Source organism: Triticum aestivum, chromosome 3D, assembly GCF_018294505.1.
Source record: "Triticum aestivum cultivar Chinese Spring chromosome 3D, IWGSC CS RefSeq v2.1, whole genome shotgun sequence".
NCBI lineage: Eukaryota > Viridiplantae > Streptophyta > Magnoliopsida > Poales > Poaceae > Triticum > Triticum aestivum.
The window spans coordinates 326,234,216-326,259,340 of record NC_057802.1 but is presented as its reverse complement, the minus strand read 5'-3'; the positions used below and the strand labels follow the sequence as shown (position 1 = coordinate 326,259,340).

Here is a 25,125-nt window from a genome sequence, read left to right as displayed (position 1 = left end):
GCTCTATTTTTGCTATAAAATGTTCCTGGCAGATTGTTTACATGTTAATCAATTTTGCCATGGTTGTTACTAGTGATCCATGTACCCTATGACTATGATATTGCCATGCTTAGCTTCATATTTGTGCCATCTTACTGCTGGTTACCTTGTCATGCCATGTATTGCTCTGTGGTGAGTGGTTCAAGCTCACCAACATGCCTACTTATCGTTATTTCTGCCATGCTCTGTTTTCTTCCAAGTCTGAATCTGTCATATTACTTGCTATGTTTACATGGGTGCCATCATATCTTCTGTGCCTTTTAGGCTCATATTCAGTAAGGGACTTTTGTTCTATGCAATTAGTAGATTCATGCCATGCCTTTGTTTGCTATGATATGTTCCTGTAGCATGTTGTTTGATAGCTCTAAACTTTGCAACCTGATGTTATTTCTGCCATGTCCAGTGATTTCTGCTAAGTCTGTGATCTGTTATTATTTGCAATCTTGTCATGTCCTTTTGAGCATGTTCTATTGATTTCTGGAGATAGCTCAGTGTTCATGTTTTGTCATGCTTTACCTTTAAATCATTTCCATGCCTTTTGTTTTCATGTTGGGGTGCTGTAGCATATTGTTTCGATGCTTGCAATATGCCTAGTTGCTGTTTTGGACAGATTGTTGTTATATCTTGTTTGGAGTGTATGTGTTGCACCGTTGCTCCGTTTGGAGTGTGCTCTATATGAAACTTGCTTAGTTTTGCATGTAGTATCTATCATGTTGCACCCATGCCTTGAGTGTGTTTGTTTGATGTTTGAATGCATTTTGCATCAATGCCATGTTTAACTTGTTTTGCTCATATCTTCTAGGCCGTAGCTCCGAATCTAATGAACTTTATATGTAACTTGACTAGAATTTCGTGTAGATCATCTCGGTGCATCTTAACGTGCTGTTTAACAACTTTAACATAAGGTTTATTCAGATCTGGACCAAATTTGAAATTTGCATATCAGGACTTACCGGAATTGTTATGTGTTAGTTCCGGCCTCATTTAAACTTGCTTTGATGTGTGTTCTTGTATGCATCATCTCTTGCCATGTGTAGCTTCATGTAGCCTTGTCATGCATCATACTTGGTTGAGCATCATGCCGTGTTCATGTGTGGTGTGTTTACCATGTTGTGTGCTTCTTCTCGTTAGTTCCCGTGTCGTTGCGATCGTGAGGATTCGTTTGTCTTCGTGGATTCATCTTCTTCATGGACTCGTTCTTCTTCCTAGCGGGATTTCAGCCAAGATGACCGTCACCTTGGATCTCATTACTATCATTGCTATGCTAGTTGCTTCGTTCTATCGCTATGCTGCGCTACCTATCACTTGCTCTTCAAGCCTCCCAAATTGCCATGAACCTCTAACCTTTGACACCCTTCCTAGCAAACCGTTGTTTGGCTATGCTACCGCTTTGCTCAGCCCCTCTTATAGCGTTGCTAGTTGCAGGTGAAGATGAAGATTGCTCCATGTTGGATTATGTTTATGTTGGGATATCACAATATCTCTTATTTAATTAATGCATCTATATACTTGGTAAAGGGTGGAAGGCTCGGCCTTATGCCTGGTGTTTTGTTCCACTCTTGCCGCCCTAGTTTCCGTCATACCGGTGTTATGTTCCTTGATTTTGCGTCCCTTACGCGGTTGGGTGATTTATGAGACCCCCTTGACAGTTCGCTTTGAATAAAACTCTTCCAGCAAGGCCCAACCTTGGTTTTACATTTGCCTCACCTAACATTTTCCCTTGGGAGTCGCACATTCCGAGGGTCATCTTTATTTTAAACCCCCCCCCCGGGCCAGTGCTTCTCTAAGTATTGGTCCGAACCGAGCAGCCTGCGGGGCCACCTCGGGGAAACTTGAGGGCTGGTTTTACTCGTAGCTTGACTTATCCGGTGTTGCCCTGAGAACGAGATATGTGCAGCTCCTATTGGGATGTCGGCGCACCGGGCGGCTTTGCTGGTCTTGTTTTACCATTGTCGAAATGTCTTGTAACCGGGATTCCGAGACTGATCGGGTCTTCCCGGGAGAAGGAATATCCTTCGTTGACCGTGAGAGCTTATAATGGGCTAAGTTGGGACACCCCTGCAGGGTATTATCTTTTGAAAGCCGTGCCCGCGGTTATGTGGCAGATGGGAATTTGTTAATATCCGGTTGTAGAGAACTTGACACTTGACTTAATTAAAAAGCATCAACCGCGTGTGTAGCCGTGATGGTCTCTTCTCGGCGGAGTCCGGGAAGTGAACACGGTTTCTGGGTTATGTTTGACGTAAGTAGGAGTTCAGGATCACTTCTTGATCATTGCTAGTTTCACGACCGTTCCGTTGCTTCTCTTCTCGCTCTTATTTGCGTATGTTAGCCACCATACATGCTTAGTCGCTGCTGCAACCTCACCACTTTACCCCCTTCCTTACCCATTAAGCTTTGCTAGTCTTGATACCCATGGTAATGGGATTGCTGAGTCCTCGTGGCTCACAGATTACTACAACACCAGTTGCAGGTACAGGTTTTGCGATGATCATGACGCGAGAGCGATGTTACTTGTTTTGGAGTCCTTCTTCTTCTTCGATCAGGGGATAGGTTCCAGGTCGGCAGCCTGGGCTAGCAGGGTGGGTGTCGTTCGAGCTTCTGTTGATGTTTCATCCGTACTCGGATGTTGATCATGTGTTTGATGTATTGATGTATTCCTGCGGCATTTGTATGCCTTGTATGTATCCCCATCTATTATGTAATGTTGATGTAATGATATCCACCTTGCATAAGCGTCTTCAAGATGCGCTTCTATCCTTGATGGGACCTTCGAGTTCCTTTAGGATAGGGTCGCATCTTGGGCGTGATACGCTGTGGCTGCGATGGCTCTGGCAATCCTGGAATTAGCCAACCAGACCCTGGGTAGGCACTGGCATGCCCTGCGACGCCATACACCGAGCTCTCTTTGCGGCTTCCACTACGGTGACCATCGGGGACGGGACTACTGCTTCCTTTTGGTCGTGCTCTTGGCTGGGAGGGAGGAAACTCCGTCTGGCCTACCCCACGCTCTTCGCCAGGTCCATCCGCAAGAACAGAAGCGTCAGAGAAGCCCTGCACGGGGATCGGTGGATCCTCGACCTACGCCACGGTGACTACAACAACATCGCCCAACAAGTCATTCAGTTGGCAAGGGAAATTAGGCAAGCTGGCCTCAACCTGGAAACAGAAACCCCGGACATGATCAAATGGAAGCTCTGCAGTTTGGGCATCTACTCGGCGAGATCGGCGTACAATGCCCAGTTCGACAGAGCCCAACTTTGCAGTTTCAGAATGCTCATCTGGAAGATCTGGGCTCCATGCAAAATCAAGATTTTCCTTTGGCTGCTGCATCTGGACAAACTCTGGTGCAATGACCGGCTACAACGAAGAGGCTGGGAAAATGGATACTTCTGCCCCATGTGTCTACGCAACCTCGAGACCTCTCACCACATGATCTGGGAATGCCCGGACTCGCTGCAGGTATGGAGCATTGCGGCTACTTGGACTGGGTGCAGTACACTGACCCAAGGAGTGTGGAGCATGGGTACGACGACGATGGATAGAATTCATAGGATCATATCTGCTGCGGCTCCAGGACACAGGAAAGGCACGAAGACTATGATCGCCCTCATCTCCTGGCATGTCTGGTTGGAGCGAAACTCCTACATTTTCAGAGGAAAGCAAGCTGATGTGAGGCACATTACATAAGCTTGCAAGCGCGACATGGAGAAATGGAGATTGGCCGGGTGCAAGATGCATTCAGCAGCCCTTCGAGGATGTGACGTGAGAGATCCCTTTAAGCTTGCTTAGATGGCCTGGAGTACTGGGGCTCTAGGATGGATGTAATTTCTTTTCGGTTTCACGCTCATGATCACTTGATCAACCCTTTGTCATCTCCCTCTCTGCTAAATGGATGAAAACCAGCTATGTTGGACGTTTAAAAAAAAGTTACATCCATAGCACATGCTACTACACACACTAAACTAATTACTAGAGCTTGTGCATGCTAATTAAATTATCAAAATACACATTATCCGTTGTCCCTGTTGTCCCACTCGGATGCCAGAACCCTCACCATCACTCACGCTTAAGGTCGCTCCAATCAATGTAGTCTTCGGACGACTCGACGTTGACCACCACCTTCGAAGAGGAAGGTCCTGCCTCATCGTCGTTCTTCGTCTTCTTCTTCTTCTCTATGACCCTCTTCCAATACCACTCCTGCTCGTATTGGGCGTACTTCAGGTGCTCCCGCGCGAACCTCGCCATCATCTTCTCGTCACTCTTCTCAGCGACGACATCGGTCTTCGTCTCCGTCTTCGTCGGGCAGGTCACAATGGTGACCTTCCCCCCGACGATCTCTGGGAAGTTGAGCATGTCCGTCGGCAGACCGAGCCGCCACACCACGATGTCATATGCGCGAGGTCCTCACTCCGGAAGGTGCCCAGCCAATACCGATGGTCCGCATGCTAGAACTCCATGTCGTACCAGCCGGGGGACCACAACCGCACTGCCCTGAAGCCGATCTTCAGCTTCGGTGGCATGGCGACGACATGGCAGCGACGAGGACGCACGGAGGACTGGGGAGGCGCGACAGAGCTACCGGATGCGGGCGGAGTGGCGGTCTACGACGACGGTGGGACGAGATTCATGGGCGGCGGCGATTTAGTTGGTCCGGCGGCCAGTGGCGAGGTGGATTGAGTAGATCCGATGGCGACAAGCCCAATGATCAGCAGATCTGCAGGCTACGGCGACGCGGTGGGAGGGGGGGCTGCGAGAGGTTGCGAGTGGGAGGGAGGCTTTTGTTTACCGCAGCCCCTCTCGCGCCATATATTTGCAACGCGAGGAGCCCTCTTTTTGGGCTGCCCAAAAAACATTTTACAAAAAATATGATAGGGTTGCTGTTGAAGAGGATCCTCCCCATCCCCCAAAATACCCCAAAACCGACTACTGACCTATTTTAGGGCTGCCATTGGAGATGTTCTAAGGTGCAAAAAATTAGAGTAACAATTCCTCAAAAAATAAAGTAGAGTAACAATGAAGGGGATCTCAAGAGCACCAATGCTGCCAAGGAGGAGCCGAAAATGGTCGAAATCATTAATTAAGGAGTACTCGTTGCAAAGAACACTCCACCTTCCCAGGTCGCGACAAGTGGCGCACATGCAGCGCGCCACTTGTCGCAACCTGGGAGTTTTCCCTTTTTCGTAGATCCGTTTATTCAAAACGTTTGTTCTCTTAAACCGTGTGTCCAAATCTCGAACCGTTTTCACCATTGGATTCCTCGCGTCGAGATCTTCAAAACTAGATCCCATGTTGTTAGGTTTTGACGAACTTTTTTTATGAAAAAACCAGACGAAAAAATCGAACCGGGAGCACGGTTTTTTCCCTTTCCGAAAGAGGCACGACCGTGCCTCTCGCGAAATCAGAATCGTGCCTCTTGTGGAAGCAAAACCGTGACTCTCGTGGAAGGAAAAAACAGAAAACGCGTTTTTTTTTCTTTCCCGAGAGGCACGGCCGTGACTCGCGCGACAGCACAACCGTGCCTCTGGCGAAAGCAAAACAATGACTCTCGCGAAAGAAAAAAAAAACAGAAAACGCGTATTTTTTTCCTTTTCGAGAGGCACGGCCGTGACTCTTGTGAAAGCACAACTGTGCCTCTCGCGGAAGCAAAACTGTGACTCTCGTGAAAGAAAAAAAACGCGTTTTGTTTTTTCCCTTTCCGAGAGGCACGGCCGTGACTCTCGTGAAAGCACAACCGTGCCTCTCGCGGACGCAAAACCGTGACTCCCGCGAAAGAAAGAAAAAAACAGAAAACGTGTTTTTTCACGCAAAAAAAATATTTTTTTTAGAAAAAAAAATTTGGTCGAAAAGCTAAGGAAGACCGGGGGAAAACCAAAACGTCGAAAAAAACCATTTAAAAAGCCGAAAACGCGTGCGGAAAAATAAAAAAACAAAATCCAAAGGGAGCGTCCGGAGCACGACACGTAGCGAATGACTGAGAGTGCGCCAAGTGGCGCTGATTGTTCGAGGCTCCCGAAGGAGCTTGTTGACTAGTTGCTCTCGAAACAGGTACCACGAACCACTTACAAAGGAACTAGGGTAGACAGGAAACTAAATTGAACTGTCCCATATGTAATTTTTCATGAAATGCGCATATTATGCTAGATGTAAAAAAACATACTCCCTCCGTCTCAAAATAAGTGTATCAACTTTGTATTAAATTTAGTACAAAGTTGCACTAAGATTAAGACACTTATTTTGAGACGGATGGGGTATTATGATAGGTGTGTAAATTGTCATCTCGCAAATGAAATGCCATTTCAAATGCTTGCAGATATTTGAGAGTGTTTGTGCTAGATAACACGATGCTTAAGATAGTACAAGCCTAGCTGGGTTTTCCATGAAAATCTGAGGCTCTCAAAACTTTATCCAACAACATATAGCAGCCTCGTATACACCATCAGCTTTCGAGCTCCTACCTTTTACAAATGATTTTTTTAGCAAGACCCGAAAAGGATGATTGAGAGCTCAGTCCTAGAAGAGTCTACAGGTCAGTCGCTCATAATACTCTCTCACTTCCATCTGAATGCCTTAGGGCATCAGTAACATCGCCAAGCTCTTCACTCTCCCCATCGGTTTCCATAGCATCGATGTCAGATTCTTCGTCCTCTGTGTCCTTGTCCTCGTAGACAATCGGTGCGGCCGCCTCTTCCTCGTCAGTTTCTTCATCAGCAATCTGGGAAATCTTTAAATTATTTGCAATGCCAACAACAATATCGCTTTTTTTACAGGAAGGAAACTTTTACCTCACTGAACCGGTAATCAAGGGTGGTAGAGAGTTGAAGTGCTGATTTGAAGGTCGACGTTCTTGCATCAATAAGCTGAGAAAAAAAGGTACTCAGTACAATAGTACCCAACAAACAAACGAAAATGTGGTAATCTTGATGAAAGATTCTTAATCAAATACATACTTGTTTGACATACTGTTAGGGCAGCTGATAAAATTACTAACCTGATAGAGTGAATTGAGCAATAGCAGAGAAGACTCCTGCGACACGATGCTGCTCATGTGCCGGCTAAGTAAAGTTTGAAGCCACGGGAGCAAACAAACCAGCTTTGCACCCCTGTGGAGAATAAATCTCTAAATAAGAACTTTTTGTAAAGCTGTCATGTGTATGCATGCATGCAAAATAAAAAATCGCCAAATAATAGAAGTTACTAGAAGAGGCTAAGCACATTTTGGAAGCCGTACATTCTAGTCATTCCCAAAAAAGATTGGATCCAAAATATACCAAGACCTAACAATCCAACGTATACATGGATACATACAGTTAAAGGTGTCTGACTGAAGATAGTATCATGGTCAATGGACTGATGTTCTCTAGTTAAATATTAGATGCACTACATAGTTTGTCCCGAACAATGTACTAAAGAGACAAAATGCCTTGTAAGCTTTCCTACCTAGATTGTATTGACGACACGAAGAACTTGAGAAGCTTCAGGGCATCTCCTGGCGTTAGGAGTGATACTGACTTTACAATGACCTGCATGTAACACAACAGTAAATTATCAGACAAGAGAAAATGTTGCATCAAATCGCAATAAGAATAAATAACATGGCAAATGCTGACTTTGGCAGTTGCTAATAACTGAAAGGTTAGACTATTAGGTTTGTTATGGACCAAAAAGCAGGCCAGTCCTTAGCCTAAGGGTGTGTTTGGTTTGGGAACCAAGTGGAGTGCAATGTCATGGTTCCGTTCCACCGGAATGGGTCAATTCCAGTCGTGCGTTTGGTTGGGTTGATTACGTTCCTATGTTTGGTTGAAGAAATGGAATGGGAAGAAATTGATTTAGAGATTTGCAACTCTTTGCTTTTCATGAAATCTGATTTTAGTCATTCTACACATATGTGTATAGTCTCACAACTCTTTGCATAAATAGGTTGAGCACCGCACAAGGTAAATACATGTTGGAGAAAATACTAACATAAAAATTCCAATATGCTCAGCTCGTTGCTTTCCCCTTCCCGTGCTGTCCTACCTTGCTCACTGGCCTAGCATCCCGTAGGCCCTCCACGTTGTTTCAGGCTTGCAGCCCTTCCTCTTCCCTGCAGCGGGTGCCTCCTCTTTCCCTGTCAGATGCAACCCGGCAGCTATCACGGGTGAGCTCAGCGGCGCCCGCCGCTGCAACTCCAGCCACCTGCAGCACCCGTCTGCCGCGGCAAATCAGACCAAACACACCTTTTCTGCTCCTCTGCCAGTCGCTACAGCTCCGTTTTTCTTCTCGGACAGCCGCCTGGCTCGCCTTCAACCACCGTCGCCGCTCTGACACACTGCACGCTGACTAGCAGGCCCCCGTTTTCCCCCTTCCGGCGTGGCCACCTGCACTCACCTCCTACCGGGCTAATGGTCTTGCATGTGCCGCCGCCACTGAATGTGAGAGGGGGTGGTTTCGCGGTGATAGTTGCAAGCCACAACGCGATTCTAGTGAGGAACCGCGTGATTCCACCAATTTGGCGTTGTGAGTTGGTTCGGCATATGGGAGGAATATTCCTCTACGAGGAACCAGTGTATTCCGTTCCGCTTTTCAACCAAACACGAGGATGGCTCGTAAGTGCAGAACCGACCCATTACGCTCCACTCTGCTCCCTGAACCAAACACACCCTAACAGACTACTTCTAGCAAGGATTGTTCATAAAGCCTCCCAACTTGACTTAATAAGACTAGAGGTGCAGTGCATTGGTCACAACCAGGAATAACTTTGTTTCTTCTCCGTTATCAATAACATCACTGGTAGTAACTCCGGGTTACGTATAATTTATCCTCTCTTTTTCTGTGCACCTTTACTTACTATGAGGATATTCATTAAACATGGAGCTAATAAGAAAAAGAAAACCAGACGCTAGATTTGCATCACCAAATTTAGCTTCAACACTACTAAAAAATGTTGAGTCAATCAAGTGTGGTTGATCATGAGAACTTGAGCATGTCTCTAGTGTTTTGTGATTATAACATAGAGACACTCTATGAACCAGGAAATAGAACATACGAGGTGAAAAGTTGCAACACAACCAAGGGGGTAACATGTATCTGTAACATCATTGACTAAACTTGTGTGACAGAAGTATGCTAAATTGTATGACCCATTGCTTCAAAGTAAAATTTCTTTCACAGTGTGACCAAGACAAGCGGCAACAAAGTATTTGACCAAACATTGCACACGAAAGAGAAGAAAGCCATACCTTTTCATCTCTATTGTACATGCATTTCAGCAATTCAGCGTGATCATCAGCACGCAAAGCTTGCTTCAGCAAAATATAGACTGAATCTGCACTCGGCGGCGCCAGAGAGGCTGATTGCTCTTCAAGGAATTCAGACTTATTGAGCAAATTTAGACTCTCGAGTTTCTGCTCCATAGTTGGTTCATCTAGATTATACTCTGGATTCCCCTCCTTGACTGTGTCTAAACTTTCCAGCAAGATAGAGAAGTTAGTGATCAGAAAGGTAGAAAATGAAGGACACCTTAAATTTGTTTCTTCATGGTATACACTCAATGCTTATTACAGCATCAGGTCTGGATGTACTTCAAATTAACAGGGCTAATTGTTACCAGTGATAGAATCCAAAACAGACGCTGTCCTTTTGTTTGGTCTTCCTTGACGAGTGAGGTTTGTATTCTCCTGTCGATCTTGTTCATCATCCATCTTGTTATTTACTGGTGCCATAAAGAAACAAGTAACCAGTTGAGATCAACGGTAGGCATTTAACAAAGTACATAATCTCTAACTTTAATAGCATACTTAGTCGTAAGAAAATATGGACACAAAGTATAAATCTTGTGATAGGTTTAAAAGGTACCGAGACCCAACGAAAATGCCATTAGTGTCAAAATATGCATGCTGTAACCACAGAAATCATCTCTCTCATGTGTTGCTTTGTTATTCTATTATTGTTGACTACTGTATTATATCTAATCTGGCACACAAAGTACTGCCTATTTTCTGCTTCCTATGATGTTGGTATCTCGCTTCCTTCAGCTGTAAATTAGCATCTGAGAGCCCCGTGTAACCATCACCTATAATAGAACAACAAAATAACACAATGGTTCATTGTGCCAGACCATCATGTTTATAAACAGGAGTCAAAGGTGGCTTATCATCGAATTAAGCCATTTATCACAAAATAATAATAATTAAGCCACTAACAACTTGACAAATAATATAGAAATTAGAGTGGTGCTTCCATGATTTCCAAAATGCTAATTGCAGAAAACTAAAGCGGTGCAGTTACTATGTGTACTGATGATTGCAAATTACATCCTCGTTTTGCTTTTAAAAGTGTGCTTTTCGCTTATCTGAAAAGCGCTGAAGCACTGCATCAGGTCATAAATTATGATAAAACATTCCAGTTAATTAGGTGTGATTTATATTTCATTATCATGCAGCTACAAGCCACATAACATGCCACAAGTGTTTGGCTAAGTGCACCACCTTTTCATCAACAGAACATCTACTTACATGTTCTGTCTACTTCCAAATTGGCCATACGTTAGGTAATTATAGGCTAGCTGCTATCTAAGTAACTCGTTTTATCTGGAAATGAGTACTTGTCACTGTAGAGAAACCTTCAGAACGGACCACAAACAGACACAGGGACTTTAAGATTTGTGAAAATATACAGTAATGCTAATAGGATAGGCTAAGCCAAAGTTGTGGCTTACAAGATATGAATGCTCACATTATATCCTGATGAACAACTGAAACATTTTTAACACCATAGAATATATTGCAGATACTAGACACGTCCAACAGTAAAAGCACATCTTCCCATGGCAACAAACTCACAAAAGCAAAATCAAATCACAAGAAAAGAGGGAGAACAGTCTCTGCTGTTATACAACCAGGAACATCTGTCAAAATTAACTTTCAGTACTATGAAGATAATTCCCTATGCATGTTCATTGACTTTACTGTGCTAATAATGATGGTTGGACAGCAACAGCGATTTGAACAAACCTTTTGCATCTTGCTCTTCTGAAGCTAATGCATCAGATTCCGCAACCAAGTTGATGTCCTCACAATTCTCACCCAATACAACAATCTTGAACTGTAAACAGTCTAGTGATCCAAACACAACATGAACCTTAATTGTGTTGTCTTCTTTGACATCACATAACTTGGCTAAAATAATTGGGACACGGCCCTTTTTATCAAGTGATTTTTTTACTGAGATTTTGATGGGCAGTATTTCATCTTGGGAAAGGGTCTGCAAATCCCACACATAAGCCACACCTTTCTTTGATACTGCAAGAACAATTCCCCCGGCTTCAGATGATGTGCTCCTTTTACACTCTACTGTCTTTGGCTGAGTATGCATGGCAAGGGAGACTGTAGAAACGACAGTGCAATTTTGGTGATCACAAGACCAGACTTTGACTTCTTTATTATTGTTAGTATAAGAAACTAATGTGTGTGCTTCATCGGACACAGACATCAGCTGGATAGGGCCCTGCAATCACAATGGCACCGATAAAAATTAAGGCCTCTTTCATTACGTGGCACAACTGCGAGAGAGAGGGGGGTCGGGGGGTGGGGGCAAGTACGGAATAAGAGTAAGAATAACATACGTCATCAGAAGGAATCTTCAGAATCTCTTTTTTGTCCTTCATACTATATAGTTTTGTTGTCTTAGCTGAGACAACCATAAACTTCTCATCTGCAAAGTGCAGGGCTACAATATAAGTCCAGAAAACACACAAAGTTGAGAAGATAATATGTAAAGCAAGATCTAAACAATAATGACCTAAGAGTGCTATATTCACGAAAGACTGGAAGTTAGACAAATATTTGTTCCAATACACTCGATAAACTAAATATATTTGAGCACTAAAGGTGCAAACATATACAATATAGTACTTCCACCTGAGTTTGTTCCTGGCAGGGTGGCACCCGCAGTTTGTGTTATTTCAAGACAAAAAATATGTTTTACTGGCAATCCCCATACAAGCTCTAAAGGCTAGTACTTGGGCTAAAGAGGTCGCCCAGCACCAGCCACATAACCATTAGGAGAGTTAGTTAATTAGGGAAAGAGTAATAGAATTAGGCAATATCAGTTTGCTTCAGTTTGCTTAGGAAGATCGGAGATAGAGAACGTGTCCTGTGGGACAAGTCTCCTCCCATGTCAAGTTTGGTCTAACCCGACCTCTCTTGACATTATCAGCATGCTTTAGCCATCCGCTATGCACTAGAGCTTCTGTAGGCCTGCGCTGAATATGCCCAAACCATTTCAGACGATGTTGGACAAACTTCTCTTCAATCTGTGCTACCCCAACTCTATCCCGTATATCATCATTCCGGGCCCGATCCTTACTTGTGTTACCACACATCCATCTCAACATGCGCATCTCCACTACACCAAACTGTTGAACATGTCACCTTTTAGTTGGCCAACAGTTAGCACCATACAACATTGTGGGTCGAATCGCCGTCCTATAGAACCTGCCTTTTAGCTTTTGTGGCACTCTTGTCACAGAGAACGCCAGAAACCTGGCGCCACTTCATCCATCCAGCTTTGATTCGATGGCTCACATCTTCATCGATATGACCATCCTTCTGCAGCATTGACCCCAAAAATATCGAAAGGTGTCCTTCTGAGGTACCACCTGCCCATCAAGGCCAACCTCAACCTCGTGCCTAGTAGTACTAAAACCGCACCTCATGTATTCGGCTTTAGTTCTACTAAGCCTAAAACCTTTCGATTCCAAGGTTTGTCTCCATAGCTCTAACTTTCTACTGATCCCCGTCTGACTATCATCGACTAGCACCACATCATCCGCAAAGAGCAAGCACCATGGGGTATCTCCTTGTATATCCCTTGTGACCTCATCCATCACCAAAGAAAAAAGATAAGGGCTCAAAGCTGACCCTTGATGCAGTCCTATTTTAATCGAGAAGTCATCAGTGTCGCCAAGGTTGTCAGAATCGTTATCCTGAATCGGATCGGAGCTCTGATGGTAGAATCGCAAATTGTAGAATCTTCACTATCAGGATCATAGAAACGTAGATACTATGAACCAAAATCGTAGAATCAAAGGGGTTAATTTGGATCGTAAAGTCGTACAACAGAATCGCGATTCTGATAACCTTGAGTGTCGCCATCACTTGTTCGAACATTTGTCACAACTTATCGCCTTGATGAGGGTAATGTACTTTGTTGAGACTTTATGCTTCTCCAAGGCTCACCACATAACATTCTGCGGTATCTTATCGTAGGCCTTCTCCAAGTCAATGAACACCATATGCAGGTCCTTCCTTTGCTCCCTATATCTCTCCACAAGTTGTTGTACCAAGAAGATGGCTTCCAGTTGACCTCCCAGGCATGAAACCAAACTGATTTTTGGTCGTGTGTGTCATTCTTCAATGTGCTCAATAACTTTCTCCAATAGCTTCATTGTATGGCTCATCAGCTTAACTCAACAGTAATTAGTACAACTTTGAACACCCCCCTTGTTCTTGAAGATTGGTAGTAATATACTCCGCCTCCATTCCTATGGCATCTTGTTAGCCCGAAAGATGAGTTTGAAAAGCTTAGTTAGCCATATTATTGTTATGCCTTCGAGGCCTCTCTACACCTCAATGGGGATACAATCAGGGCCCAACGTCTTGCCTTCTTTCATCCTTTTTAAAGCAGAATCCTGAATTCACTGCACAAAACGCCTGCTAGTATCATCAAAGGAGTCGTCCAGTTCAATGGTAGAGCTCTCATTCTCTCCATTGAACAGCTTGTCGCCGTCTATGCTTAATCTCCTCGTCCTTCACCAGGAGTCGGTTTGCTCCATCCTTGATGCATTTGACTTGGTCGACATCCCTCGTCTTCCTCTCTCGTATCTTGACCATCTTATAGATGTCCCTTTTGCCTTCCTTTGTGTGTAAGTGCTAGTAGAGGTCCTCATACGTGTCACGCCCAAGATGCGACCCTATCCTAAAGGAACTCGAAGGTCCCACCAAGGATAGAAGCGCATCTTGAAGACGCTTTTGCAAGGTGGATATCATTACATCAACATTACATAATAGCCGGGGATACATACAAGGCATACAAATGCCGCAAAAATACATCAATACATCATACACATGATCAACATCCGACTACGGATGAAACACAAACAGGAGCTCAAACGACATCCACCCTGCTAGCCCAGGCTGCCGACCTGGAACCTATCCCCTGATCGAAGAAGAAGCAGAAGAAGAAGTCCAAAACAAATAACATCGTTCTCGCGTCATGATCATCGCAAAACCTGTACCTGCAACTGGTGTTGTAGTAATCTGTGAGCCACGAGGACTCAGCAATCCCATTACCATGGGTATCAAGACTAGCAAAGCTTAATGGGTATGGAAAGGATAAGTGGTGAGGTTGCAGCAGCGACTAAGCATGTATGGTAGCTAATATACGCAAATAAGAGCGAGAAGAGAAGCAACGGAACGGTCGTGAAAACTAGCAATGATCAAGAAGTGATCCTGAACTCCTACTTACGTCAAACATAACCCAGAAACCCCGTGTTCACTTCCCGGACTCCGCCGAGAAGAGGCCATCACGGCTACACACGCGGTTGATGCGTTTTATTTAAGTCAAGTGTCAAGTTCTCTACAACCGGACGTTAACAAATTCTCATCTGCCACATAACCGCGGGCACGGCTTCCGAAAGATAATACCCTGCAGGGGTGTCCCAACTTAGCCTATTATAAGCTCTCACGGTCAACGAAGGATATTCCTTCTCCCGGAAAGACCCGATCAGTCTCGGAATCCCGGTTACAAGACATTTCGATGATGGTAAAACAAGACCAGCAAAGCCGCCCGATGTGTCGACAATCCCGATAGGAGTCACACGTATCTCGTTCTCAGGACACACCGGATGAGCAAGACGTCGGGTTGGCATAGACCCTGGTTGCCCAGGGGCGCCGGACATCGCTCGGTTTGGACCAGCACTTAGACAAGCGCTGGCCCAGGGGGGTAAAATAAAGATGACCCTCGGGATGCACGACTCCCAAGGGAAAAAGGCTAGGTGAGGCAAATATAAAACCAAGGTTGGACCTTGCTGGAAGAGTTTTATTCAAAGCGAACTGTCAAGGGGGTCCCATAAATCACCCAACCGCGTAAGGGACGCAAAATCAAGGAACATAACACCGGTATGACGGAAACTAGGGCGGCAAGAGTGGAACAAAACACCAGGCATAAGGCCGAGCCTTCCACCCTTTACCAAGTATATAGATGTATTAATTAAATAAGAGATATTGTGATATCCCAACATAACATAATCCAACAAGGAGCAATCTTCATCTTCACCTGCAACTAGCAACGCTATAAGAGGGACTAAGCAAAGCGGTAACATAGCCAAGCAACGGTTTGCTAGGAATGGTGACAAAGGTTAGAGGTTCATGGCAATGTGGGAGGCTTGAAGAGCAAGTGATGGGTAGCGCAGCATAGCGATAGAACGAAGCAACTAGCATAGCAATGATAGTAATGAGATCCAAGGTGACGGTCATCTTGGCTGAAATCCCGCTAGGAAGAAGAACGAGTCCATGAAGAAGATGAATCCACGAAGACGAAAGAATCCTCACGATCGCAACGACACGGGAACTAACGAGAAGAAGCACACAACATGGTAAACACACCACACATGAACACGGCATGATGCTCAACCAAGTATGATGCATGACAAGGCTACATGAAGCTACTCATGACAAGAGATGATGCATACAAGAATAACACATCAAAGCAAGTTTAAATGAGGCCGAAAACAACATAGAACAAATCCGGTAAGTCTTCATATACAAATTTCGAAATTGGTCCAGATCTGAATAAACCTTATGTTCAAGTTGTTAAACAGCAAGTTAAGATGCACCAAGATGATCTACACGAAATTCTAGTCAAGTTACATATAAAGTTCATTAGATTCGGAGCTACGGCCTAGAAGATATAAGCAAAACAAGTTAAACATGGCATTGATGCAAAATGCATTCAAACATCAAGCAAACACACTCAAAACAAGGATGCAACAAGATAACATGAAACTACATGCAAAACTAAGCAAGTTACATATAAAGCACACCACAAACGGAGCAACGGTGCAACACATACACTCCAAACAAGACATAGCAAAAATCTGTCCAACACAGCAACTAGGCATATTGCAAGCATCAAAACAATATGCTACAGCACCTCAACATGAAAAAAATGACATGGGCATGATGTACAGGTAAAGCATCACAAAACATGAACACTGAGCTATCTCCAGAAATCACTAGAACATGCTCAAAAGGACATGGCAAGATTGCAAATAATAACAGATTCACAGACTTAGCAGAAATTACTGGACATGACAGAAATAACATCAGGTTGCAATATTTAGAGCTATCAAACAACATGCTACAGGAACATATCATGGCAACCAAAGGCATGGCATGAATCTACTAATTGCATAGAACAAAAGTCCCTTACTGATCACGAGCCAAAAAGGCAAAGAAAATATGATGGCACCCATGTAAACATAGCAAGTTCCATAAACAGAATCAGACTTAGAAGAAAAACAGAGCATGGCAGAAATAACGATAAGTAGGCATGTTGGTGAGCTTGACCCACTCACTACAGAGCATTACATGGCATGGCAAGGTAACCAACAGTAAGAAGGCATTAATATGAAGCTAAGAATGGCAATAGCATAGTCATAGGGTACATGGATCACTAGCAAAACACATGGCAACAACGAACTTCATGTTAACAGGCTGACAGAAACATTATTTAGCAACTTTGGAGCATGATAACAACAAGCTACAGCAGACTATAAATGCAAACAAGGACATGGATGGATAGAGCATAACATGTGTAACAAAACATCCTTAGTGAACATCTCCAGATTATGCATAGAATGACTTATAGAAGCAGGTTTACATGGCAACAAAATATAACAGACTCAGACTTAACAAAAATCACTAAGTCACAGAAAACGGCGACATCATGGAGGCTACTTTGCATGCTTGTGCTAGTCACCACCGAGATCCTAAAAATACAAGACTAGCACCACTGTAAAGATGGCATGATTTAGATCAAAACACATGTAGAGCTCATGCTCATAGGATGCACACACAAAATGCAATGAAAAAGATAAATCACCAAGTTCTGTAAACAGACAGCAGTTAACATCATATAGCACTCTTGCAACGATGATTAGGGCATCAAGATGATCACAAACAAGCATGGCACAATGTACAAAATGAAGAGCATCTCATGACGAACATTTCGATATATTACGCACATAAAACGGAGCAGTATGCAAAGAGATATGACATGTCAAAGATGCACACATGATGCAAAATTACTAGGACTTAGTGGAATTTTACCCTCCGAAAACGGGACGATGACCACCCGGGACGAGGAGAACCGAGCGGGGCGAGGGCGTTTGGATCTGGGGAGTGGTGGATCTCATCCACCCCGTCTCCGGCGACGGCGGGGCGGCTCCGGCGAGGAGGAGGCCGGTGGGGGCCCGGGACGGCGCCGGGGAGGTCGGGGACGCTGGCGCAGGCGGCGGCGCGGCGCGGTTGGTGGCGCGAGGCGGCGGCGGAGCTCGCGGCGGCGGGCGGTGCGGCAAGGGCGGCGTGGCAGCGAGCGGGCGGCCGGCGCGGGGCGCGCAGGGGCGCGGCGGCGGGTCGCTCGGGGCGCGGGCGGGAGGCAGATGGGCCCGGCGGCGGCGGGATCTGGGCCCGCGCGGGCCCCGGATGGGCTCCGCGGGCCGACGGCGCGGGGACGGCGGCGGAGGACAGGTGGCGCGCCCTGGATGGCTGCGGGCGGCGGCACTGTTTCGTCCGGCGCGGGCGGACACGTCCGGCGGCGGAGTGGGAAGTTTGCTAGGGTTATGGGTGGATTAATCCGCGAATTTCGGGGAGGGGGTGTTTATATAGGTAGAGGGAGCTAGGAGAGTCCAAATGAGATGCGGTTTTGGCCCACACGATCGTGATCGAACGACCGAGAGCATGGAGGGGGTTTGGATGGGCTAGTGGGCTGTGGTGGAGAGGTGCTGGGCTGCAAAGAGAGAGGGGTTTCGGGCTACGCGGTTAACCGTTGGGGCATCAAACGACCTCCAAATGGAACGAAATTTGACAGGCGGTCTGTCGGTGCTATACCAAGGCCACTCGGCAAATCTCGGGCCATTCCGAGAACGTTTTTCTCCCGCTCACGAAACAAGGTCTGAGAGGGGCGATGGGCGCGGGTGAGAGTGTCGGATCGCGAAACGGACAACGGGGAAAAGGACCGGACGCAAGTTTTGAAAAACATGATGATGCAATGCAGATGATGACATGGCAAGATGCAACACGTAAGCAAATGACATGGCAAGGACGGCGAATAACTGGAAGACACCTGGCGCATCGAATCCGGGGCGTTACAATACGCCTGACCCTTTGCTTCACTCACAGCTCGCATTGCGGCCTTCTTTGCCACCTTGTACTTCTCTATGTTGTCTGCACTCCTAGCTAGGTGTAGTCGTCTGAAACAATCCTTCTTCTCCTTAGTAGCCTTCTGGACATCATCATTCCACAACCAGGTATCTTTAGCTTCGCTTCTACTTCCTCTGGACACTCCAAACTCCTCTGAAGCCACCTTATGAATGCAAGTCACCATCTTCATCCACATATTGTGTGCATCACCTCCTTCCTCCCAAGGGCCCTCCTTAATAACCCTCTCCTTGAAAGCCTGAGTTACCTCCCCCTTGAGCTTCCAACACTTTGTTCTAGACTTTGGCGCCCTTATCCCGTTGGACACGAATCCGAAAGCGGAAGTCAGCCACCTCAAGCTTATGCTGAGGGACAACACTCTCCAAATATCATGACAAGCTTACGCCTGTCTTCTCTTCTTGAGAGGGTGAAATCAATCTGGCCAGAGTGTTGACCACTACTAGAAGTCACTAGATGTGATTCTCTCTTTTTAAAAGAGGGTGTTAGCTACAATCATGTCGTAGGCTAGAGCAAAGCTCAAAGGCATCTCCTCCTTGATTCCTGATGCCATAGCCAAAGCCCCCATGCACCCCTTCAAAACCTATGTTAGATGTACCCACGTGGCCATTGAGGTCTCCTCCTATGAAGAGCTTCTCGCCAATAGGTACACTCCTAACCATGTTCTTGGGGCCTTCCCAGAACTCCCTTTTGTTGTTCTCATTGTGGCCTACTTGTGGGGCATACGCGCTAATAACATTGAGAACTAAGTCCCCAGCTACCAGCTTGACCAGAATAACCCAGTCCCCACACCTCTTGACTCTACCACTCCATACTTGAGGCTCTTGTTGATCAAGATGCCAATTTCATTTCTGTATACAGTTGTCCCCGTGTACCATAGCTTTAAGCCAGTATCCTCCACCTCCTTTGCCTTCTGTCCCCTCCATTTGGTTTCTTGGACGCAAAGGATAACAGCAGCTCTCCTTACTGCTGTATCAACTAGCTCCCGTAGCTTGCCTGTCAGGAACTCTACATTCCAGCTACCTAAGCGGGTCCTCCTAGGCTGGGCTAGCTTCCTTACCCTTCACACTCGTCAAGTCAAATGCTAAGACCCTTGCTCATTTTTCACTACACCGGGCATCGATGTAGCGCACCACTAAGGATGTGACGACCTGATCCTTGCTCAATTGTCACCGTATCCAGATCAAGATTCGACACGCCAACAAGGGGGTGACGGTCCGGCCCTTGCCCATTTGACAGCACACCCAGGTTCCGATATGGCGCGTCGTCAGCCTATCACAACCCTCCTCCTTCACCCGGCTTGGGACTGGCTATGTTGAGACGACATAGGAGCAATAAAATAAACAAAATTTTACAGGCCTTAGAGCTTCCACGCCAGGGACCAGCACTCTACCCTTGTTGAGGGTGAGTGCCATGTCCCTGGTCTTCAAGTCCTCTGCCCAATATATATTGTTGTGGATCAAGGTCCATAACAGGCCCACATGATGATGAACAAATATTGAAGGAAATCAGATGAGATCCTTCCTAATGTAATTCACACTGCTTCACACATAACCCAAACATTTTAGTGAAGATCCTATCATGAATACAACAAACACGTGAAACTTTAATATAAAGATATCTTGTTAAGTATGCATAAAGTAAGAGCACATGGAGACAAAGGTTGCACTTACCATGAGAAACTGTCAAAGAATTAATTGACTTTTTCAAAGCTTTTAATGTGTCTTTGGATTTTCCAGTCCAAGTATCCAATTCACATATAACTCCATCCCTGCTAGCAGTAATAAGAACACGCCCTTGTTTCGAGAAGTGAAGAGAAATGACCTTGCTAGTAGGAAGAGAAAGGCATGTTAGTAGGCATCAATGTTTTCACAGTGAAGTCATTCTAAAGATATCTTGAACTAGCTGATGTTTTCTTACAGAATGCAGTTTCTATCAGGTTTTCTTTGGAACCACATAAAGTCGGCTTATGACCTAAAAAAACTAAAGTGGCTTAAAATTTTAGCATATAGGCTATAGCCTTGATCATGGCAACGGAATTAAGCTCATGTTGCATGTGTAAGTATGACCAACTTAACCTTCTCATTATTGAGTTCAAAAGAACAAAAAATAATAATTGAAGAACAGATTCACCCATGCTTGGACAGTTGGACTTAGGTGAGAAACTGAGCTTCAGCATCTCAGAATGAAGAAGGAAACAGAAACTTATGAATAGGCCAAAAGAATATGTGGCTAGAAGATAGTGTATAGCCCTTCAGGAATTGCGACTATTTAATTTCAACTACCATCGAGGTGCAAGGATTAGACTATGTGGTTAGAAGATAGTGTATAGCCCTTTCTTTCTAAGCATCTACAGCATCAACCATAATCAACATGGTAGTCCTACAAACAAATCAACACGGTGTTTATCAAAGAAATATGAGGGCCCTTCTATTGCAGAAGACACCAACTACAAGGAACCAGCATGTGTGTTCATCAAGGCAAAAGATGTATGCCAGACAATTTTAGAGTTATTAAAATGAGTTCAGAGGGGAAAGTACTCAACGAAAGTTCAGTATCTGGTATGGTTCCTATTTTACATGACAGAAGAATAGAAACAGCGCAGAAGAAGCCTCGTGATTAGAGTTACAAAATCAACAATACCAAGTTCGTAATAAGGTTTCACATACCCAGTGTGACAAGCACTTTTCCATATAACACCAGTAGAATCAAGAGCTAAAACTACACCATTTGCAGTGCCAACAGCAACAACAATAAGGTCGCCATCCTTTGTGTGCTGTAAAAAACCAACAATCAAAACCTGAAATAATACAACAGTACAGGAGATACCAACTAAGCTCAACACAAAGTACCTTCTTCTGAACAAAGCTGCAGGCAATGCAACTGTATGAATCATCGTGGGCTGCTATTGGATCAGTCCATCCTGCTATCTTTTGTCCTTCTCTTGTACTCCATACCTTCCCAATTAATAATTTCAAGTGAACAAAATAGAATATGTCAGCATATAGGGTAACTACGTACTCACATACTTCCATTCCAGTTCACAATGGAAAAAGATGAGAAATGCAGTGTATCAAAAAGGCAGAAAATAGAAATACTACAAAAAGATATTGTTTCCAATAGCGCCCTACTATAATATTGCTAGCTAGATGGGGCACCCCAATGAACAGAAATATTTAACTAACAATCCTATCTTCCCAAGCACGAATCTACCGATACCATATAAAGTTAAATGTTTCATTTTCTCTCATAGATGGATGAACGAGCAGAAAATGCAAAAAGCTTGCATGAGGTGCTAAATGCTGGCAGCTATGTAACCCAGTAAACATCACTTGACACTTTCAAGTAAATTCCAACAAGAAAATCCATGTAAGCATCAATTTTCAACCATTTTTGCTTACAAGGAGGCTTGTACCTCAAATCCATACCTCTTTAGAACAGTATAAGCAGCAATCATACTAAAACTCACAACACGGAACTCTTTATTTAGAACACTCTTTATAAACGGCTGATAACAAATTGCTCACATGGCTTCACAGCTAGTTACTTACAAAGAAATGGATCAAAGTGTCATAGCCCCGGTTCCACAATTTTATTGAAAGGAGAAACCACGTCGATTAGTTAGTAGAAAATGACAAGGGGCTTAAGTAGATACCACGGCTACTAGCAAGCGATGTGTGGCCTTTAATTTCTCCCTTTAACCTTTAGATTTTTATGCTGTCGATTTAATGCCGATGCGTGCAACCGGTTAATGCGATTCCAATCGACTTTACTCCTCCTTTAATTATGCCTTTAATTGTTTTTTTTCTCATGATCCTTCAATTTAAATCAGCCGCATACGTTTAGATATTTTATCGCGCCGCATTCTCTCTGATCTAGGAAATGACATTAAGTAGATACCACAAAAATAGAAAACAAAAGAGTACTATACCAAAGAAATATTTACCACCGCTACAAGCAACACATAACACACCAGAAACTAGCTTCGCCGGTAGCAACTATCAATACCGAAAAAGGGTTCCCCCCGCTTTGTATTCCAAAGCAACCAACACCGAGTACAGAGATCGCTGTGGCGAGCAGCACAACACACCAAAAGAAAAAGAAGAAGAAACAAATGCCAACCACGGCAGCTCGGCAAAGCGCGGATGACCCGCCACCGCGGCGCCTACCGGATACAGACCACCACAGACCGAGGCTCCGAACCGCCGCGTACCAAGCACCTCCTCCAAGAAGGGATGCGACACCGACGACGCTGCTGCCCGGACGAGTCCTCGGGTTTCCCCCGGCACGCGGAGGGAGGTGGGGGGTGGATACCACCGACACCCTCCAGGAAGGAATGATGGCACCCACAGGTGTCACCGCGTCGGGGCCGAAGCTGGCAGGGATTTCTCCCGCATTCCAACCCCAACCGCCCAACCGGACGGAACCAACCCGCCAAACCGTCGCCCATCACCATGCGCCAACGAAGTAGCGCCGCCGCCACGCCGCCTCACTACGAACACCACCACGAGGCCGAGAGGACAGGAGAGAAGCTCACCACGACGGGAGCAGCAACACCGACGCCAAGCGGGAGGGAACCACCTCCACCGCCGTCGTGCGGGAGGCCCGTGCCTCCGGCACCGTCGCGGTAGCCGTCCGGACGCGGCAGCGGGGCATGCCGGGCCACCCCTGGCCCAGCCAGGCCCGAAGCGGGCCCATTAAGCCCCGCCGGCCGCGATGCAGCAGGCCGGTGTCGGCGCCGCTGGCGCCCAGCCACTCGTCGCGTCTCCCCCGCCTCCCAGAAGCCACGGCGGAGACCATCCCCGCCGCCGGTCCGCCCAGGCCCAGATGGGGCCTGAAGGGCCCAGATCTGGGCCGAGCGGACGACGCCAGATCCCGCTGCCGCGCCGCCCCGCCGCCAACGGCGACGCCGCCGCCCAGCTGCTCGCCTGCATGCGCCACGGAGCCCCGCCGCCGCCTAGATGCACACCCCGGAGCAGCTCCGCCCGCGCCGGAGAGCGACCGGGAGGGGAAGGGCCAGGAGGCCGCCGCCATCAGCAGCCCCGGGGCCAGGCCAGCCGCGAGCGCCGGCGACGGCGGCGAGAAGGGAGGAGGGAGGGGGGGGCTGGAGGGAGGAGACCGGTCGCCCGCGGGGGGGCGACGCGGTCGCGAGAGAGAGAGGGGGGGATTCCAATGGTCTGGTTAGATCACACTTAATCGCCCAGTGCACTTCAAACTGGGGGTACCTTCGTAGCAACTATCAATCGCCATGATTAAATGAACATGGGAGGTAATTAGCAACTTGCTGGCATGTAACGCTACATTTCAACCACGGGACATCTCGCAGGGATTAACAATCCAGATCAGAGAGTTCCCCAATTCACAGCGACAGACTAGAGAGCTAGCCAGCTCGTAAAAATGGGGTTTAGGCGGGGGCAGAGAGGCGAAGCGAGTACCTGGATTCGCCGATCGGAGACGGCTGCGAAGAGCTCTCCGTCAGAAGAGAAGGCGAAGGCGTCGGGCGGCGGCGGGGTTGCGGCCATGACTTGGCGGTAACGGCGTAGGGGGGCGGATAGTGAGGCGAGGGTTTCTATATTTATTTTATTTTTAGAGAGACTAGAACAGTGTAAGTGCGTTGTCATGGGATATACATATTCTAGTACGTTAGCTTATGATTTATCTGTGAATAATAATGCAATTGTGTAAATAAATGTTCATCAAATTCTGCCCATGAATTATTTTATATTTTGATTAGAAGATTGATAAGTAAATTAAAGTGCAATTGGTTGAGAAGGTAAGTAAATTAAGGTGATTAATTATCATATACATGAAAGGTTGGACAAAGAGGTGGTGGGGAAAACGGTGAAATGGGAACCTTATGTTCTTTTTAAGTAGTAGAGACTAAAAGATTGATAAGTAAGTTAAAGTGCAATTGGTTGAGAAGGTAAATAAATTAATGTGATTAATTATCATATGCATGGAAGGTTGGACGAAGAGGTGGTACGAAGAAAGGTGAAATGAGAACATTACGTTTTTTATAAGTAGTAGAGATAGAGAGTAGAGATAGTAGAGATTTGAGAACGGAGGACGGAGGCGGGGGTTTTGGTTCGAGGATGTCTTTGAGTTTTTCTTGAGCCCTCCGAAATCACTAGTAGGGCATGCTTAAACCGTCTACAACCATCCGGATATTTTGTCATTCAAAATGATCCATATCTATCCGAGAAGCAAAATAGAGACTTTGCGGAAGTCTGCATATCAACCACGTAGAACTCTGACACCTTCCGTCTATCCAAAACCCCTCCCATATCCCGCATCTCCATCCTTCTCTCTTTCTCTGCATTCGTTTTCTTTCTGGCCACCGCCGCCGCAACACCTCCCAGGCCGCCTGTCAAACCATTTCAGGAGCTCCGTGACCTCCGCAACCTCCATCACTACACCATGACTCCTAGGTCGCCCACCCAAAACCCCTCCCAAACCCCGCATTTCCATCCTTTCCCTCTTTCTCTACATTTGTTTTATCTCTCGCTGACGCTGCCTCAACACCTCCCAGGTCGCCTGTCAAACCCTTCTTGGAGCTCCGCTACCTCCACCGCTACACACCGGCTCCCACGTCGCTTTTCCTCCGCCG

At 45.9% G+C, this 25,125-nt stretch overlaps 1 protein-coding gene across 2 annotated transcripts; it reads right to left on the bottom strand.

The window, feature by feature from the left end:
• Nucleotides 1-6,311: 6,311 nt before the first annotated feature.
• LOC123078674 (uncharacterized) lies at nt 6,312-24,092 on the bottom strand. Of its 2 annotated transcripts, none has more exons than XM_044501259.1 (12): nt 23,954-24,092; nt 21,371-21,475; nt 21,188-21,294; nt 20,192-20,346; nt 11,645-11,733; nt 11,034-11,526; nt 9,629-9,733; nt 9,261-9,481; nt 7,480-7,562; nt 7,031-7,142; nt 6,825-6,899; nt 6,312-6,754 (listed from the first exon to the last, which is right to left on the bottom strand). In XM_044501259.1, the coding sequence occupies exons 1-12, from the start codon at nt 24,038-24,040 to the stop codon at nt 6,578-6,580; spliced, it is 1,809 nt and encodes a 602-aa protein (XP_044357194.1). In that variant the 5' UTR covers nt 24,041-24,092; the 3' UTR covers nt 6,312-6,577. The 2 variants fall into 2 exon arrangements, with proteins under 2 accessions (XP_044357194.1, XP_044357195.1); XM_044501260.1 differs by having other exon boundaries at nt 20,192-20,342; nt 23,954-24,075.
• Nucleotides 24,093-25,125: the final 1,033 nt, after the last annotated feature.

Bases quoted from the DNA above. Each gene is read 5' to 3' on its own strand.
- LOC123078674 (XM_044501259.1), bottom strand. From the start codon at position 24,040: ATGGCCGCAACCCCGCCGCCGCCCGACGCCTTCGCCTTCTCTTCTGAC. The intron at 11,734-20,191 runs GTAAGTGCAACC...TGCACTTTGCAG, and splicing joins TTCTTTGACAGTTTCTCATG to ATGAGAAGTTTATGGTTGTC. The intron at 6,900-7,030 runs GTTAGTAATTTT...TTTTTTTCTCAG, and splicing joins TGCTCAATTCACTCTATCAG to CTTATTGATGCAAGAACGTC.